The following is a 19,625-nucleotide window of genomic DNA, read 5'->3' as shown; positions in this document are numbered from 1 at the left end:
GCGACGGCCGCTGCCGCGGCGCGGTCGGTCCCCGCCGGGACAAGAGCTCGAGCCCGAAGCGGGCAGCAGCGGCGCTATCGTAAAAAGTCGCAATCAAAGCGAGGAGCCACCGCGCGGATTAGCAGCCCCGGCTGCGCTCGGCTGCCGGTCCCCTCTCCCGCCGCCCCGGTGCTGCCGACATTCCCGGGCGCCGGGGCCGCCGCCGGAGCTGCTCTAGGCGCGGCGCTACGGAGAATCCGCCCTGCGAAGCTTTCGGGCGAAAACGGGCTGGGTTCAACTCCGTCCGAGCACGGGGCACGCGCGTCGGACACCCGAAAGACCGATGCTCGCACCGAGCGGCCGCCCGGCGCCGCTGGCGGAGGGGCAGAAGCCGAATTTGCAGCTGCGTTCGTGGCATACGCTGATTATTTCTAAACGTTACGACCGGACGGGTTGATAACTATATTGGAAATAGCCGGCACGCGTGGGGCTCCCTCCGGCCGGGGCCGGGGCCGGGGCCGGGCGCGTCGCCCCCCTCCTGCAGCCGAGCATCTGTCGCGGGGGGCCGCCGGCTGCGCCAGGAATTCGGCCGCCCCCGCGAAGGGCGGCTCTCAGCTGCGCCGCCGCAGCTGTCGCCCGCCGCAGGGCATTTAAATTTTAAAGCCCGCTCGCTCCCGCTGCTCCGGGAGGCCTCCGCGGCGGCTCCGCGCTCCGCCGTGCCCGCCGCCCGGGAGCCGCTCGCCGCCCATGGGGTCGCTCGTGGCCAAGCTGCTCCTGCCCACGCTCAGCAGCCTGGTCTTCCTCCCCGCCGTCAGCGTCGCGGCCAAGCGCCGCTTCCACATGGAAGCCATGGTCTACTTCTTCACCACCTTCTTCGTGGCGGTAAGGCACTCGGGGGGAGCCGCCGCGGGGGTCCCCTCCGCCGCCGCCGAGCCGCTTTCGGCCGTCCCGAGGGACGTCCTTACGGAGACCCTCGGGGCGTTTCGCGGGCTACGGCCGTCGCGCGGTCGGGGAGAGGCACCCGGGCGCTCGGCGGGATCGGGTCGCGGCGTTTCGGGGTCGTTCTCCCCTCCTGCGTCAGGGCTGGCGAGCGGCCGTGCTGAATTTGGGGGTTAAACTGACCCGAGAGAAACTTGCTGCGCTTCCGTCGTTTTAGCCAAAAGCACGTAGTCGAATCACTGATTTTCTCAAACGGTGACGCGAGCAGCGCTGGGGTCGGGCCGGGGGGTTCTGCACCGGGGCCTGAAAACGCCGCTGAGTTACCACGATTCCGGCCACCTAGCAGAAACCTTGTCTTTTTACCGTCATTGCCCGTGGGAAAGCAGCTAGATACTGATTTTTTAAAAAAAAGAGGATTCAATTGCTGCAGTAAAGACTACACGCCGTGGCTGGGTTTGTAACGTGCTTTCTAATGCTTTGGGGTTTTTTGGGTTTTTTCTTTTTTTTTTCCCCCCATCAGATCTACCACGCGTGCGATGGCCCTGGCTTGTCAGTGCTGTGTTTCATGCGCTACGACATCCTGGAGTATTTCAGCATCTACGGGACGGCCCTGTCCATGTGGGTGTCGCTGATGGGTAAGCTCGCGGGGTCTGCCCGCGCCGGCAGGCTGGCGCAGGATTTGTCCGTGGGATAGCCGGTGGGGACGGTCCCCAGCAACGGAGCTGCCTTTGAGCTGACTTAACTCGCAGGCAGCCTTTCCTGCAAGCTGGGCTTCGACCCGGTTTTATATAGCTCGTACCCGGAGAGGCACCGTGCTCGGAGCCGTACAGACACATACGGCAGCTGTCTGGAGCGGCGGCTGGAAAAGTTTTGCCCTTGGAGATAAGCAGAGTTTGGCGCCCGGTGTTTGTATTTGTTGGGTGTTCTTCTATCATCATCCGTTCTTAGGTATATTTTTTAAAAAGCAGAATTCTTTCTTTAAAAAGTAGAATTCTTCCTTTAAAACCGGGAAATAACACCCGCGATCTTAAACTTCAGTTGAAGGCTGGACAGCAGTACGAGATCACTTAGTTTGAGACCTCACATGTTAGAGAATCTCATTTTTTTTCCTCATTATCCCTGCGTGGAGCCTGCTGGCTTCTCAGTCCCAAGTCTGCCTTCCCAAGCAGCGTCCAGTCTCGACTTGAGGGCATTAAGAAACGGAGAATCTGCCACTTCCCCTGGTAGCACGCAAATCGGAGTAGCTTAGTCAAAACACAAATATATCTGCTTGGTTTATCAAAAGCCAGGTCTGGGCTGAGCAGAAATATTAGATCGGATTTGAAGAAGGAGAAAGATATATCACTTGCTTTCTATTAAAAAATTGGATTCTTTTCCCTACTTTTTCTTCCTTCTCTTTTTTCCTTGTTTTTCATTTATAACTGAAAAAGGTATTATTGAAATAAGAATGAATGAAAGAACTAGAGAAGGTGAAGGGTGAAACCTTCAAACTTTTTTCTTTCTTTTTTTTTCTTTTTTTTTTTTTTTTGAGGGAGAAGGACAGATGAGAGAGGAGGGGGCAGTCACCTTTCAGCCACCAATGTTTTGCTCCTCAAATTCAGCCCATCCCTAGCAACAATCCCGATTCCAGCCTACTTCCAACCAGGAAGGTTCGCAGCCCTCCAAACGTTGGTGTGGGGTCATTGGGCCCATGCACAGCGCAAAATGCCAGCAGGACTTTTACCTCTGGCCCTCCAGTCTTCACTGGAGGAGGAAGAGCTCCGGGCTTGCCGCTGCCGCTCTCCGGCAGGACACGCTGGGGCAGCACTTCCGCTCAGGCACATTTTCCTCTTCCCTTCAGCAGGAGCACCTGGTCCCACAACAGGGGGGAAATGAGTGATTAAGCTTAGAAATGCTTCTGTTCCCCCAAGGTCTGAGTCCTACAGGTTTCAGGTGGCTTCTCTTACTGCCCATGGCAATTTAATGCTCTCCATGATAACTTGAAATCCCAACTAGACGGATTATCTCCCAAGGACATTTTTCAGTAGATAATAGTAATGTCAGGGTAGGTCAGCGCTCATCCAGACACTTTGGCTCCTTGCAGCTCAATTTGACTTGATTGCTTCATTATTGCAGTCAAAAAAAAATCACAAAAAATAAAAATCCCGGACTAAGATGTTTAAAATATTGACCCACAGGGAAACAACAGAGATTAAAATGCGGACATTATCCCTTAGCCAAACTCCCTATAAAAATGTGATCCAAGGACATAGAAGGTGTGGTGACTAAAGCGCAGGGAAGCCTCTTGCGCTGTGGCTTGTAAAGCCCGAGCGCACATGTGCGGACGCAGACCCTCGGGCACGCTTCCCGGAATGCAAATCCAGGACAGCCATAACACAGCTGTGCGAGCTGGAAAGGCATGGAGCCCACTGGGATCCATAACTTTTATCAGTTATTACCCCATTCTGTGCTAAACAAAAGCCTCTAATAATTCACTTGCACTGGCAACTATGAGCTTCCAAACTCCAGGCAGGTGTCTGAGCAGTCCAGCAGCCCCATCCCGGCCCTGATCACAACCAGATTATGGCTTTCCAGGGCTGGGCTGGAGCAGCCCTCCCAGAGCTGGGTAGGTGGTGGCTGGATCATGGCGAACCAGCAAGGTCAGCCTGGGTTGAAGAGGTAAGAATAGGTCTGGGCCTTCTCAGTCCACCTGGGAAAGGGAAGGAGAAGGAGAAGGAGGTTCTACTGGTGAAGCTGGCCCAGCTACTGCCACCCAGAAGGCCTTACTGGGCTCTTTGGGTTTTGCAGAGCTAATGAGAAGAGTTGGCGACTCATCTCCCATTGAAAGCAATGGCAGCTGCATGAGTAGGCACTCTCCACGTCCTCAACATTGGGCTCTGCTCTCAGACGTAGCACGGTCACTCACGAATCCAGAGTTTGCTTTAGGAAAGGTCACTCACCTTTCACTTCCAGCAAGTTTTGGGGTCCACAAACTAGAGCCACAGGCTGTAGCAAACCCAGAGCCATGCAGTGTCCCCAGGCATCCCCAGAGCCCTTGAACCTCTGCAAATGCTTTCTCCATCTACATGCAAAATGCCTGAGCTCACATGTGCTCACCTCTCAGTTAATTAAGAGCTAATTTGGGCTTGGAGGAGAGTAGGGGAAGGAAAGGAAACAGCATAGAAAGCCTCTTTTTGCTTCCACACACAACACTGAATTCAAGACATTTAGCATCAGCTCCTAAACCACCACTGCCTTCTCATATACTTTGGGATGATTTCCTTTGCCTCCTATGCGCCTGTTTCCGCAAATGTGAGACATAAGAAAGGCAAAATTCAGACTTGGATCAAATACTTAGTGTCCTTGTGACAGACCCAAATAGACTTCAATAAAGCTTTAGACATGCAATAGAGACACCAAGTCATTTGCCCCATGCTGGGAGGGCAGACACGATGGCCTGATGCTCCCTGTGGTTTGTGCCATGCAGCACTGGCAGAGTTTGATGAGCCGAAGAGATCCACCTTCATCATGTTTGGTGTGCTCACCATAGCAGTGAGGATCTACCATGACCGCCGGGGCTACGGAGTCTACTCAGGACCCATTGGGACAGCCGTCCTCGTGATAACCGTGAAATGGGTAAGTATGAAACCGTACAGGCATTTTACCTGGGCTTGAAGTCACCATAGCACAGGCAGTCACACCGTTCTCCAGCCTGCCATGGGGAACAGACCAAGCTTTCCCTGGAAGGCGTCTGACCTGCAAGAGACACAGTGCCAGGAGAGCAGTTTCCTTCTCTAGCTCCAGCTCTTAGGGCGCAGGTCATCTCGGTGATTAAATGGTACCTCTCTTACAATCAAAACAGCAAGCAGGCAGAAAGTACAGATTTTTTGTGATAAATGCCTGATTCAATCAGTCTGAACAACCCACTGCATCTCTTATTCCTGCATTTCTAATCAGGAGGAATGTATTTACGTGTTTTTTTTTTTTTTTTTTTTTTTTTTTTTTTTTTTTTTTTTTACAATTACTAAGGGGTAGAGTGCTCTGGTAAACTGCTCTGAAGCCAATGGAAGATGTGCATAAAAGGCAGTGATAAAGTGGGGAGGAATCCGCCCAAAATCTGCCTGAATCTGGCATGCAGCTCCAGGGATGACAATCCCATAACTGCTTCCCAGCATATGCACTGCGCACAGCAAATATTGCTGTCCCTGATCAGAATTACCCGGGAGGGAGCGCATGTGTCGGAGTCATTAGCAAGACCGAGCATGTCCGTAAAAGGGAAAGGCAAAGGATTCAGTGATGGAACAAAAATTGCAGGAAGACACTGCCAAGCATCATGGAAATTCAGTGATCCAAATCCCAGCTACACGCTGTCACTAAGCCCTGTCTACAGTGCTGCCGGGAGCCAGCACTCGCCTCGTCATTACCATCGTTAGGGACTGAATTACAGCAGCAAATTTGGGCCACGGTAAAGGCAACCATCCCCTGAAATCCTGGCTGCAAGGGGCAAGCACACAGGGAAAAGCAAACAGATAAGATGAGGAGGGGGACAGGCAAAATCCTTCCGTTCCTAGAGGGACAGGCCTGGAGATCATCCATGTCCTCCAGCCCATGGAGCTTGCGCTCATACCCCCTCTCTCTGGCCCTGTTTCTGAGGCAGAGACAGGGCTTACAAGGCACAAACTTCCCAAGCTTGGTTTTGGGATGAATATTAGGAAAATAGCTTTATGATCAGAAATGAAACAGCGATACACCAGGGATCCAGGGCAGCACTCAGGTGTAGGAACTTCACACTACCGACAAATCCCTTTGCCTCAGGGAGCTGGTCTGGGGGCTTTACTTGGTTTTGTTTTAATGTTTGTGGGATCTTCGAGATGCTGAGCAGTGAGTTAAACCTGGGCGAATAGGCTTGGTGTGTTCTCTCTTTCCTTCCAGCTCCAAAAGATGAAAGAGAAGAAAGGTCTATATCCAGACAAGAGTGTCTACACACAACAGATTGGTCCTGGCTTCTGCTTTGGGGCATTAGCACTGATGCTGAGGTTCTTTTTCGAGGTACGTCTTTGCACGATAAATCACACTGTCTTTACAACATGTAAAGCACCTTTCCAAGATAGGAATTTTCCCCCTTGCACCACTGCTTTGCATCCAGCCTTGGACAAAATTCAGCTCAAGCTCTTGCCCACGGGGTTGGTATGCCATGGTCTAGCAGGACACACAGGGATTCACTCCTTCCTCATGCCCATCCCAACGTTTGGCTCATCAACTGCAGTTTGGGTAGGGCACAGAGTTGATCAGGAGCAACATACAGGGGGGCAAGCTGTCCGCTTGCCTCCCACAAGTGAGTTTACACCAGGACAGCCCATGCTTTCTTCAGACAGACGCAGTCTTTGGAATTATTTTGTTGAATGTTAGTGGCCTTTTTTGGAAATGGGGCTCGGGTGATTTAAGGACACCTCGCAAATCCATGGCAGGGACTGGATATGACCTCGGCACGGCCCGAGCCAAGGCTTACTCACGCCAGTGCAAAGACGCTCAGTTGGCTCCCTGGGGCGCTGGATCCAGCTTTTAACCTTTTGCTCAAGCCACTGGCCAATCCTCTCTTCCTGCGCAAAATGTTCTGCCTCTAACGCCCAGAAAGGGAAGGAGAGAGGAAGGAGATAACCCTCCTGACACAGCTGCTAGTCAAGCATGTGTTCAGCCCTTGCATTACTGCTGCTCTGTGCATTGGGAGCTACCAGATACAACTTCACAGCGCTCCCCAAGGATTATTTTTCAAAGCACTCGGTAATTGCAAATTCTAGCAGAACATAAAAACGTCACTTAGCAGAAACTCCCTCTACCATTGCGCCCCATCCTGCCCTCCCGGCTTCTCTGTTTTGTCCTTCGTGGGGTAATGAAACACTTCATTCAAGAATTGGGAAACGTGCAAATTGGAATGTGCTAAATCCACTTTGCTTTTCCGTCGCTGCTTTTTGTAAGGCTGGAAAGCCTTTCTTCTCCGATAGCAAGAAAAGGCAGAAGTCTTGACACTTTCTTTCCTTTTGACTACTTTTAGAGATGTAATGGTAGAGCTAAGCCAGTGCCACCAAGGAACAGCCGAGAGGGGAAAGGCCTGAGCACAGCCCCACGGTGGCAGCACGTCAGGGGAGGGGGGGTCACAAAATAAACAAACTCCCTCCATGAGGATAAGGAAGGCCATGGGTACCGGGCTGCCTGGCAGGTCTCCCTAATGCAATGTCCCGATTGCAGGAGTGGGATTACACCTACGTGCACAGCTTCTACCACTGTGCCTTGGCCATGTCCTTCGTCCTGCTGCTGCCCAAGGAGAACAAGAAGGCCGGGAGCGCCGGGAGCCCCGCGCGGCTTGACTGCTCCACGCTCTGCTGCTGCGTCTGAGGTGCCCTGGGCAGCCAGGGGCATCTACACTCATCCCAGCCCGCTCTGGGCTTTTTTTTAAAAAAAAAAAAATGGAAAGACCTCATCTCTCCACCATCAGCCCAAGCAGAGGCCACGCTTCGAGTTTGCTGCTTCTCCAAGTAGAAGCATGTGTTTGTCATGGAGAATTCGTGGCTGGAAAAACGATCCTCTCCCTGGCTCAGAAGCACATGCAAGAGACCTTCACATGTCTCCTTGTGCTCTCTGGGCTACACAGCCACTTGGGTGGCCCCTTTTTGCTGGCCCGTAAGGACCTGTGTTGTCCCTTGCGTGCACATTTGCAAGCTGGAGCACGCAAGGCTGTGTTTGTGATGCTGAATTAACAGAACCTGTATTTTTGTGAGGACATTTACTATTTTATTTATGTATGCTCCTGGTGTAAATAATACGTATTAACAAAGACTTTGCGTGTTCAGTACTCAACTTTCTTCAACACTGCAACAGACTTTCTAGCCCGGCTCACACTCGCTCCTGCTCAGCCAAGGCTGGGTGCCAGCACCAATGGAGAGCTCCAGGCACCCCCATCTCCCCTGCCTGCAGCCCTCCACTGCCAAACCCGCTCCGGCCTGGGGTTAGTGGCAACATTGGGCACTTTGTCCTTGCAAACCTGTTTGGATCACAGAAGCAGCAGGTGCGCTTGCAGAGAGGCTCATTAGTATGGAAAGTACGTGGAAAATTAGAGGCACAGAAAAGAAGCTCCTGGAGGGAGGAGGGAGGGCTGTAGGCCTATAACATCTCCTCTAACAGACTATTTACTATAGCAGAAGTGTATGATTTATTTAGACTGTCTGGGAAAAAAGCCAAGGCTGTATGTCATGGACAATTAGAGCAGTATTGATATACAGTGATGTCCACAGAAAGCCCACATTAAGCCCGGGCTCCTCTGGAATAGAAATCTGCACTGGTCATTCATCAGAGCAACTTCCTGCTATGGGGCAACAACGAAAAGCAAACGAGCTTCCAACAAAAATATAAATGAATTATGAACCCCAGAGCATCCAAGAGTCCCTGACAAGCTGGTGCTGCAGTGGCACAGCCAATGCAGACACGTGCAGACACGGCGCTAGCAAAGGGCGACGGGCAGAGTTTCCCAAGGGTTCGCTGCTAAAATAACACAGCGCATCAGGGCTTTGTGGGCACCCCACCACCCGCGCGTTTTGCAACGTGCTCTGAGCGCATGGCCCATACGCTACGCTTTCCCCATTGCCCGCATGCTACTGCTGTGCTTTGCCATGTGAGGACAGCTGGGGCATCCCCAAGAGCCAGTCCCAAGTGCTCTGACTCCTAATTCGAGGACTCTTGCAAGAGCCATCTCTGCACACCACCGTCTGCAAGGGTGCACAGCCCCCTTCCCAGCGGGGGGGGGAGAGGCAGCATTTAGTTGGCCCAGGTTTGCGAGGAGGGGGGAATCCTGCACACAGGTTTGAATAAACCCACCAGGGTGGGTGGGCATGGAAGAGGGTCCTGTGCTGGGAACCACGCATCTGGGCAGCAGAGACCAAGTACTCACCATCATGCCTATGAAGTGCTCAGAAGAGAGCTGCTCAGTGACCACACCGCACCGTGAGGCACAAGTCAGACGTGCTCTCAAGCTCCTGCAGTGCTTTCAAGGGGAAAAGGTTGGCAAACACCCTGCAAATAAGGAAGCCAAGTTTGCTGAGGCCCAGCTGAGTTAAGTAAAGTTTCTGCTCACACCTGCACGCACTCAGGTGCTGTAGAAAGGGGAGGATAAGGGGGAAGAAGAAAAAAAGCCTATTGAATACAATAAACTGCCAGGCAATGTTCTTTTTTTCCCCCTCTCTGCTGATGCAACAGGGCTCTGCTCTGGCTGTGGCACTCCTTCAATCCCCTCCAAACCAAGGGCTGGGAGGAGACGCGCAGGGGACTCAGGCACCTCTGGAAACCGCACCGGGGTGTCCCCAAGCAAGACCCCCCAAAACCCCAGTGGCCGTTTTTTTGCAAATGTGCTGCCCACTCTTAAAGCACGGTGGGAGAGACGTAGCAAGGCAAAAAACGCAGCAAGGGCAAGGCGTGCGCTGCGCCAGGCTCCTCGCGCCCGCGGCGCCGGGGCTCCCGCGGCGCCGGGGCTCCCGCACCGGGGAGGCACGGGCTGAGCTCGCTATCGCCCAGGCAGGATATCCCCTGCAGTACCAATGCAGGGGAATATTATAAACATTTACAGCAACGTAGACAAAACAGTCTCTTGTAACCTTTTAGAGCTGCCGAGAGCTTTGCCTGTAAGAGCTCTTGAGCCCTTGCCAAAAATTCTTGCTGTTTTCATAAGAGTAGGTGTTTTCGTCTAAGGTGCAGTCTGAGTGCTGTGACCTTTGTCATGTCTGCTACTGAAATTTCCTGCTTCTCTGTTATTCTCTTCTTTGGTAAGACGATATGAAACCCAAAACTTTTATTGCCCCTTTTAAAGCGTCTTTATAGCTCCCCGTCTACTTCATATACTGTCTTATTCTCAAACACTGGGATATTACTTATGGGATCCGTGCTTGATGCTGCAAAAGGCATTTGGGTTTTGCAAAGCCCAAACCGCCTGGGGCTTTTTTAAGACCAGCCGGGGTGGGGGGGGTGAGGAGGAAAAAAAAAGAACGAAAAAAGGCAAAAAAGGAATGAAGAGGGGAGAGATTCAGCTCTCACTTCCAAAGGCAGCTGCTAGCGGCACCAAGGCAGAAACCGGCGACACAGAGGGCAGGAGTCTGCCAGCTTCGTGCCGGCTAAGCGACGCCCTCGACCAGGGGACGGGAGCCGGGACTGCTGGGGCGCAGGAGGGGACGGGTTCGCCCCACGGCTTTGGCCTGTCATGCCCCTCCAGGGAAAGCACACGCTCGCCTGCCCTCACGGGACAGGGGAATTAGGACCTCGTCCCACTCCGGCGGAGGCTTCCAGAGATGTCTAGTCGGGCGCAATGCCAGCTAATCTTCCAGGCAAACTTTATCCAGATCTCCTTGGCTGCACGAAGCTCCAAACCAGCCAGACCGAAGCATAAAAGCTTGCTTTCTGCTGCCAGCTGCATGGGGCACTCCAGAAAACGCCTTATCACCATGTGATTTTGAGAGGCGGCGCAAGGTTTTTTCCATGCGCTGCTGCTCCTTCCTGATAGCCAGTGATTCTCTTCTAACTGGTTTTAGGCCCTTTAAGGCACAGAAAAGTGATCCCACTTCAGAAAGTGCCATTGCTCCAGTGGCACATGATGCTTATAAGGAGCAGAGATGGACAACCCAAGGTGATGCCTCCATTAGGACTTCTGAAATGGCTCCTTGCTCCATGGCAGAGCAACTTCCATGGAAACTCAAGAGAAATGATTTCTGGTATAAGTAGAGCCAGGAACAGCAGGGGGAAGCCCTGGGGAGAGGTCTCGCCTTGGGTCTGCTATCATAACCCAGTTCTGATATTCAGGAGGTGTCTGACCTACAGGAGCATGGTGGAGCGAGAGCAGATGCGATGGCCCATTTCAGTAAAGTGACACCTTTCCTGGCTCACTGCACCACACTTTAGCGCTTCCAGGTTTTACTTTGGTGACATCCTGGAAGGATCGAGTCTAATTTTCACTTTAATTAATGTTAAAAACAGATGTACCAAACAGCAGAAGGAAGTGGGAGCAGAAATGGGATGTTGGAGGTGTCTGTTCCTCTGGGCCTCTGAGTGGGACCAAGCAAAAGCAGCCTGGCTGGGTAGAAATGGCTACAAAAAACACACTCATGGCAGGTTATGCTCCCTACCAGTGCTGCTCCTTCTCCCCTGAGCTCCATCTGCCTCAGCAATCCTCTCCTCCTCCTCCGTTCTGACTTTCCCAGGCCCAAATCCATAAGTCCCTGTCCTGGATGAAGCAGACTAACCCCTGCTGGTTCCTCCCTGACTGCTCACCCCCCGCAAGGCTGACTCAGCTCCCAGGTGGGTGCACATCAGCGTAACCAAGTGCCAGATTCCCAGAAGAAGAAAAGGCTGTGCATCAGGGATTTGTTTAAAAAAATCCCATGCAATGTCATTTTGGGTTGCTCTTTTCCTCCTCTTTCCTCTCGCACCATCCCAGCGCTGCTCTGCAGCCTCCTGCAGTGACCAAGGTTTTTAAAGAGCGATGGCACAGGGGTTTCAGAACCCGGGGAACTGGGTTGAGTCCCCAGGAGCCCCACGTGGACCCTGTGCTATCACGGCTCATCGTGGGGAACGGCATAGGCGGGAGGGCACAGGATCACACCCTGGATGCCAAGGGACTGGGAAACCTTCCTGAGCACCATTTGGCTCCCAGCACCCTGATGGACCCGCGTGACGATGAATTTGAGTCCGAGCATGTCCAGGCCTCTGCAGCGCCCGGCGGAGGGGCGACGGCTCGCAGCCGCAGACATACCTCAGCCGCCCGGCTCCCCGGGGGCTGACGCAGGAAGCCCATTTCGCATATGCAGGTGTCCGTTACTGCAGCCTGTTTGCCAGACAAATGCTAGAGACGGATTTGGATTATGGATGAGGCCCAACCTGCAAAATCAGAGCACCGAAGCCCTGACCCTTGGAGGGGTAGACGCAAAGCAGCAGGTCTCACTTGGCGCTCATAGAGATGCTTCAGCAGCTGCAAAAACCTGCTCCAAATCCAGGTTCAGCATCGTAAGCCTCCCTGCTCCTACAGCAAAGCAGCCCCCGGGTGCTCCGGTCCAAGGTTTTGGTTTAGGCCTATCTCCCAGAAATTCTGTCATCATGCAGTGCATCACGCACACTCCCGGATCCGCATTACAAAGATTATGGCCCCATTCCAACGTCTCTTAAAGTCAGTGGAAAAACCCTCCCTCACTACGATGGGAGCTGGCTCAGACCTTATATGATCTGACAGATACCAGAGAGCAGAGAGGTTGTTTTAATCTGAGGATATCTTGTGGCCCCAAAGTTTCTTGCAGAGACTGACAAGGCAGCAGATCTGCGGAGCATGTGCTGCTAAAAAAGAAGGCTCCAAACTTGCAACAGCCTTTCAATAGGCATTTAACTAATCATCTTTATCTGATCCATGTGCTCTGAATGCAGGGGACCCGTTCTGATTTCCAGTTGCGCACATCATCTGATGCTCATAAAAAGAGCTAATGTGTCTGGAAGCCCCAGACCCAAAGAAGCATTATTTAAATGGAGAAAAAGTCAACAAAGCTTTAAAAGCACACACACATGGACAGACATGGGCAGATGGCTGCTTTCCCTTGGATACCTGTGTTTTTCCAGTAAAGTAAATGTTTAATGATAAAACTCATGATCTCATTATAAAGGCAGGATCTGTTTTTGCCTGTAAATGGGAAGGTTTGGGGGAAGTTTTACATGCATATCTCTCTCTCTCTCTCTCTTTATATGTCTTTATTTGCATTTTCATTTTCACAGTAGTTCAACTAATCTGAATTGAGCAGGAGTGAGGGTCCAGGTTATAACCAAAGTATCGGATAGCACCTTCACATCTGGAAAGGATTTTGACACAAGTTCTCCCAGACTGTTACAGACAGTTTAAAAGCAAAATCTGATAAATAGCAAATGTTTAACAAGTCAATAGGAAGCTGCATTTGCTAGAACATGTGGATCTAACCATTCTAGCTTCACCGTATTGCCAAATAATTTCAAATTACACACATATACACACACACATGCAATGCGCAGCAAGGGTTCATCATGGCATTGGCTGGAGCTGGTCTCAGTTGCAGATGGAAGCATTAAAGACAGACGTGTCTTTGTACGTCCAGACATGTCCAATAGCTCTCTTCAAAGCCTGGCTGCTGAGCTGGTCCTGAGCCTCCTGGCTTTGGTGGCCAGGGCCAAAGGCATTTGTGCCTTTACAACCCTCCTGCGGCTCTGACCCACCACAGCTCTCAGCTGAGCTTCTGCAACCATCTCGCAGCAGGGCGACAGCCCTCTGGGCAGTGCCTTCTCAAAGAGAAGTCCCATTGCAAGCAAAATATCCCAACACAAAACTCTTGCAGTGTTGCAACCCTTGCCTGATTTTGGGAGACTTTACAGGAATGAACAAATGACTGTCCAAAATGTGGACACAAGCATTAAAATAGACAGAATTATGCAAGGCAGGGGGGCGGTGGAGGGGGAGATAGAGGAGTAAGAAATGACCAAGAAAACCACCAGAACCCCTCCGGGATGCCTGCCTATATTTAAAGATAATGCATCCAGCCGTCTTGCCAAGTCCCACTCATTTGGAGCTGGGCTCATGTTTTGGATTAATTTTAAGGCAGTTCCTAAAGCATCTCACTCACACGAGGAAGAATTTTTGCCTCCTTGGCCAAGGTGACCTTTTAAAAATCTCACTCACTATTTTTCAACCTCTCACTCATTTAAAATTGTCATCGCTCGGGAGCTCTGCGGCAGTCTGCGGAGACAATCATTTTTCTGGTGCTGACCAGCCGCAGAGCTCCAGAGCCGCCCGCGCCGGCAGCGAGCCGCTGCAGTTCGGCGCGAGGCTCGACGGAAGGGGGGACGGAGGGGAGGGATCCATTTCTTGCAGATTCAGTGCTCTTCCCCCTCCCCAGTGAACATCATCTGACCGAGAGCTGAAAACAGAAATTACCCTACCAGGGTACTTTGCCCTCTCCCGATAGCATGGCCCATCAAGGGCTGGTTGAAAGTTTTCCATGGAAAACCTTCTTCCATAGAAATTTGGGTCTTTTTAGCTAAGATATTCTGCATGCACACACACATGTGCTCTCTAAGGTTTCTTTTTTATTTTGGTTGAATACCAAACACTTGAACTTTCTTGATTTGGTTTTGATCTGGCCGGCCTGCTGCAGGGGTACCTTAACTGTCCCTGGGCCCCCTGCGCCCGCTCAGCCAAGCTCGTCCTCTCCCAGCTGTCTCCCTTCAGCGGGGCAAATCGCCGATGGCTCCGTCCAGCCATAGGGGGAAAGGGGACCTCTCAGCCACAGCATTTCCAGATTGATAGCCTTCGTCGAGGAAGGGAAATGTAAAGGTTGCTCCAAAATGGAAATGCTCCATGGGATACAGGTTTTCTGATCAGCTCTAGGCTCAGTGCTGTCCCAGCTCCCACCTTTCCCTTGTGGCTTCACCCAACCCTGATGACCCTCAAGCCTTTGGGTGCACAGGAGGCTTTCCAGAGGTGTCAGGTCCCTCCAGGTCTCTCCTCCAGCTCCCAGTCACAATGGGGAGAGACTTTTTGAGAAAATACTTGGGAGCAATTACTTGTGATCTGCTCCCCTGCCTCCAGAACCCAGAGAGGTTGCACAACACAGCTCTCACCCTCATAAAAATAACCCCCAGCCCACCTTCTTGCTGAGGCATCTGCTGCATCTTAATCGCCCTGGAATCCAAAGCACTTCCATAGCAGGGCAGTCAGATGCTTCCCATTTAGCTAAAACGCTTGCAAAATGCTCAGCCACTGACTCACTGCATGGCCTTGGGCAAGTAGACAAGCCTGCAATGCACAGCCCCACCGGTTCAATCCAAGCCTGTGATGCTCAGCCCCACCAGTTTGACCTGTTCAATCGGGCAAAAGCGGGCAGAAGCCAGACTTTGCCAGGGCCTCTGGTGAGAGCCTGGCATCCCTTATTATTTCACACTTTTCTCAACAAATTTTGGGGCAGCGCTGCCAGCAAAGCGTGAGGCCACAGAAGTTGGCCAAGCTTGTCAGCCTTGACACTGGTCAAGGGCGGTCAAGGGTCACTGGTCCAAGTGGTTAAGGGACCACTGGGACCTCCATAGTCAGAGGCTCTTTGGATCCAGGAGTTTCAGCAACTACTTGAACCCTTGGGACCCAGGTAGGGCCAGATACTGCTTCTTTCCTTCACACCTCATGTCCTACAGATCCATTGGAACTCCAGAGTGAGAGCAGAGGTCAAAAATTGGCCCTTTGGCTGGAAAAAAACAAATCACAAGATCTCATTGCTCCACGGATCCAGAGGTGCCAGAACCAGCATGAGGAAATCCTTCCCCACAGTAGCTTTGGTACATTAGCATCCAGCTCCCGGTGGAACCAAGAAATGCAGAGGCAGCCATGAAAACCAGACAGACGTTTAGGGTTTCAGTTGAGCAAATTTCCTCCAACCAGCAAGAAAAGTTTAGTTTGGGTTTGGCTGGATTTGGAAATGAAGTTTTTTGGGCAGTTCCACAATTTTATTTAAACCAGTTCAATCAGCCATCACATAACCTCATCCCACGAGGGGAATGCAGGAACTCAAGGTGCCTCTTGTGCAATAGATGCTGCGCTCTACCCAAGCAGGTCTGGGATAGTGTTCAGAGTTTTGCTCCATCTCCGTCCAGGCTAAAGGAAAGACCACACACACAATGGTTTCAGGATGCCAGCAGCTGTGCACTAAGCATTTGGTTTACATTAATTATGTCTGGACAAAAAAAAAAAAAAAAAAAAAAGAGAGAGAGAGAGAGAACGAGAAAAAGAAAGTCTAGAAGACAGGAGGGATGGAGAGAGGCTGACGCATCACTGATCAGCTCTGCTTGGCTCCCAGATGAGGATTGCAGCTGCCTGCCTCGCACCCCAGCACCGCCCGCCCGGGCGGCTCGGGCCGCGCGCCGCAGCGCGCTCCAGCCCCGCGAGCTCCCGCCAAAGGCAGCCTCTGCAAGGGCAAGGCACAGCCACGGGCTGTAACGAGGGCAACCCCCCCGCCCGTGGGGTCCTTCCTCCCAGCCTTGCTCCCCCTCTCCCTGCTCCGTTTCCCTCTTGCTCCTTTTCCGAACAAAAAAGTCCCGAGAAAGATGGGGAGAGGTAAAGCAAACACTGTCCTGGCAGGGCGACAGACGCCGGGAGTCGAAGCCGCGATCGACGGCAGACAGTAAATAAAAAGGGGAGGAGGCGGCCGGCGAGCGAACGCCTTAAAGCCAGAAAACGCGCCGTGGTGCGGCAGCGGCGCCGAGAGCCCCGCGGGGCAGGCGCGAGCCCCGGGCGGCGGCGGCGGCGGGGGGCGGCGGCGGCGGGGGGCGGCGGGGGCGACCCGCGGCTCCCGCTCCGCCAGCGCCTGGCGAAGCCGCCCGCGGCGGCGGGGCCCGGCCGGCCGCTCGCCAGCCGCCGGCCCGGCCCGTGTCAGAGGTGACGAATTCATCAGGCTTTTGGCACCGCCGCTCCCAGCCGGGAAAACAATCTCCCGGCTTCCAGCCCTCCCCGCCCAGCAGCTGCGCCTGCGGGGAGGGCGGCCGCTGCCCGGCCCGGCCCGGCCCGCCCCGGCCCGCCCCGGCCCGCCGAGACGCCGGCCGGCCGGCCGCGCTCTCCCCGCCTCCTCCCGCGGCCGCTTCCTCCCGCGGACGGGTGGCCGGCGCGCCGGAGGGGGCCAGCGTCGCCTCCGCGGCGAGGTTTCACGAGCCGGCTCGCTCCGCTCGCCGCGCCGTTTCCATCACGGTAGTTGGGCTTATGCAATTACATAAAAAACATCTAATGAAATCGCGGTGACACAAAACATGAACGTTTGTGTTGGCCTCCCCGTGCCGCGGCGTTGATCTTGGCCCGGCCGGCCAGACAGACGTCCTGCATTCTTCGGAGATTAAGCACTGAAAGGCTCGGGAGAAACCCAGCTGCCTTCTCCCCCTGCGACCGCCGCGCTAATTCCAAACACATGGGCGCCGTCCGGGTGAGGGGCGGCACGTGGGTCCCGTGCCGGGCCGGGCCGGGCCGGGCCAGCCGCAGGCGCGGGGAGCTCCGCTTGGGCGCGGGAGCGTCGCCTCCCGGGGCCGTGCAAGCGCCAGCGGCTTGGCGACCCCAAACGCTCGGCGTAAATAAGGGGCTTAAGGAAAATCGTTAACAAAATAACGACTGGGATGGCGAAGGAGGCCCGGTGGCCGCGGGGACGGGGGCGGTGGTGGCGGGACCCCCACCCCAGCTGATATCACCTCTCTCCTCCACGGCCGTGGGGCACCGCTCCGTCACTCGCAGTTTTTTGACCCATGAAATATCAGGCCCCAGGCAAAATAAACAAGCTGGGGAGGCTCTGGGCAAGGAAAACCGGGGCCTGGTGCGGCTCCCCCCCACCCCCACCCCGCTGCAAAATTCTTCTGTCTCCCATTTAAAAACTCAAGCTGGTCTTTAAGACAGGCAAAAGCTAAGCGAAAGAGAAGGGGAGGGAAGGCCGAAGCGCGGGTTGTTTTTCCCTAAGCTGCAAACTCCAAAGCGGCTGCCGGGCGAGGGGGGAGCTGGGCTGAGGCACGCCGGAGCCGCCAGCGGCCGCGGGAAGCCCAGCGCCGGCTATGGGCCTGGCGCGCGGGAGAGCTGCGGCCGGTGCCGGAGGGGCTTTACATCCCTGCGGATCGCCCCTCCGCCCGGGATCGCGGCGGCCCGGCTCCCGGCGGCCCAGCTCCGCTCCCTTCCGCGGCAGTGGGAATTTTCCCGGGAAACACAAGGAGAGCAGCACTGGGGTGGGGGGGGAGGGAAAAAAAAAAAAAAAAAGCTTTTTAGACACCTGAGCGTGGGGAGCTCCCCAAGAGCTGCCGTCAAAATAGCATCTCCTTAAAAAAAAAAAAAAAAAAAAAAAGCCACACAGAGGTGTCCGAGGTGCAGCCCCCTTCCGACGCCCGCGCGGCGAACCGTCAGCAAAAGCGGGCGCCAGGGCCGCGGCGTCGCCCCTGCCGGGAGGAACCGGGGAGGGGGGCGGACGGCGGGCGAGCGGCGGCCCCCCTCGCCTTGCCTTGCCCCTTATTCCGCTTTCATCAAGGAAGCGTCCAGCTGTCCAAAAAAATTTAATGTCGTATTTTAGCAGGAAAAACAGCTGTCGTGGTACTTTAAGGCACAGACTGTTTTGGCCCGGGCTGCACGTTGTGGATATTGGCTGAGTCAAGGTTAGCTGTTAAAAGGCAGAAATCCTAGACCTGTACGAAGAGACATAGCGTTCCTTCGTACCCAGATAATACCGGCTCCCGGGCCCGGTCTGCTTTGCTCCGTTTCCCTTGCTGGAGCGGGGCCGTGGGGCGGGCTGCTCCGCGGCGCGGGGCGCCGGGCAGGCGCCGCGGGAGCCGCCGCGTCCCGCCGCTCGCCGCCCCGGCCGCGCGGACCGGCTCGGCACCGCAGACCCCCCCCCCACCCCGCCGCTGCCGCCGCCGCTTGGTGCAGTTTTAATAAGGTGCTTTGCAGCTTTATCTTTTCACGCATCTGCGCCGCCAGAGCTCCGAGTTCATACGTAAACGCGGGATTTTATTCCTGATTGTTTTTGCAGCACGAGGAGGAAGAGGAGGGGGAGGAGGAAGAGGCGGCGCTGCGAGCGCGGGGAGCGGCGAGCGCCCCGAGGGCGACGGAGAAGCCCCCGGTGCCCAGCGAGGAGCCGGCAGCCCCGCCGTGCCCACGCAATGTTTTCAGGCACAAGAACAGAAAAGAAACAAACGGGCGTTGCGGGAATTGGCGATTTCTTCGTGGCTCTCGGTTCGCCTAAAGCGTTTCTGTAAGGAATTCGGATGCTCGAATGCAACGAGCAGCCGCGGCGAGCTGCGGACGACTCCTCCTCGAGGGACGTTTCGTGAGGAGTGAAGAAAAACCCCTCGCCGCGCGGCGCTCCGGCCCCCGGCGAGGCCGCCCGTCCCTCGGCCGGCGCCGGGCACCGCTGGGCTTCGCTCCCCACCCGCCGCGCGCTAGCCTCCGGCGCCGGGCTCGGGGAGGCTGCGGAGGGGGAAAGAAGGAAAAGAAAAGAAAAAAAAAAAGTCCAAGGTGGAACCGCAATGTTTATAAAATGGGTCACTGAATTATACATAAAAATATTTTCCTTGTGGATGCAATTACTTCCTGGACTTGTTATTCCACAGATGCTTAAGTTCGCCTCAAGCAACTCCAATAAATGCTTTACAGTCTGCTAGATCAACAGTAGCGATGTTGGAGTGAATTGAATAGCCCTGTTTCAAATTTGTCAGAAAACCACACAGTGTTTTCATGCACACGTTTGAGAAACCCAAACAAAACGATTCCCAATCGTCGTGCTCCCTTTTCTTACACTTCTAATGTGTTTCGCATTAGCTCCTCCAGACACGGGCAGGGCACCGAGGGCCCGGGACAGCGGAGCAGGCGCCCGCGGGAAGCCGCGTTGCTCAGCCCGGAGCAGGCTCCGGGAGAGGACGGGCAGCGGGAGCAGCGGGCTCAGCCTCCCCGTGCTTTCGGGTAGGAACCTGCTCCTGCTCTCGCCCCAATTTCTCCTCTCTCCTTTTGCACGGTCTGCTTTGCCCGATAGGTATTTATATACGGATGGGGGTGGCGAGAGGCAGCAGGATGTGCCGGTGGCTTAGGAGGCTTCGCCGGGGAAATGAGTTTGCGGTCGGAAGGATGAGCAGACGCGGGACGGAGAGGTCGGGACACGACGCCGCCGGGCGCTCCGGGGTCGGCACGG

The 19,625-nt window shown here is 54.4% G+C and overlaps 1 protein-coding gene across 1 annotated transcript; it reads left to right on the top strand.

The window, feature by feature from the left end:
• Positions 1–7,731, top strand: MYMK (myomaker, myoblast fusion factor). Its single transcript, XM_062590981.1, has 5 exons — positions 1–861; positions 1,439–1,553; positions 4,385–4,533; positions 5,830–5,946; positions 7,144–7,731. Exons 1-5 carry the CDS (start codon positions 727–729, stop codon positions 7,288–7,290), a joined length of 663 nt encoding a protein of 220 aa, XP_062446965.1. The 5' UTR covers positions 1–726; the 3' UTR covers positions 7,291–7,731.
• Positions 7,732–19,625: the final 11,894 nt, after the last annotated feature.

The sequence above is a fragment of the Rhea pennata genome, chromosome 18 (assembly GCF_028389875.1).
Source record: "Rhea pennata isolate bPtePen1 chromosome 18, bPtePen1.pri, whole genome shotgun sequence".
Classification (NCBI taxonomy): domain Eukaryota; kingdom Metazoa; phylum Chordata; class Aves; order Rheiformes; family Rheidae; genus Rhea; species Rhea pennata.
Note: the sequence above shows the minus strand (reverse complement) of the source record. Positions and strands in the feature narration are given on the sequence as shown.

What these genes read in the sequence shown, in the direction of transcription:
- MYMK (XM_062590981.1), top strand. Translation starts at nt 727, where the DNA reads ATGGGGTCGCTCGTGGCCAAGCTGCTCCTGCCCACGCTCAGCAGCCTG. An exon ending in TCGTGATAACCGTGAAATGG is followed by an intron (nt 4,534 to 5,829) that starts GTAAGTATGAAA and finishes CTTTCCTTCCAG; the next exon opens with CTCCAAAAGATGAAAGAGAA. An exon ending in TGCTGAGGTTCTTTTTCGAG is followed by an intron (nt 5,947 to 7,143) that starts GTACGTCTTTGC and finishes TCCCGATTGCAG; the next exon opens with GAGTGGGATTACACCTACGT.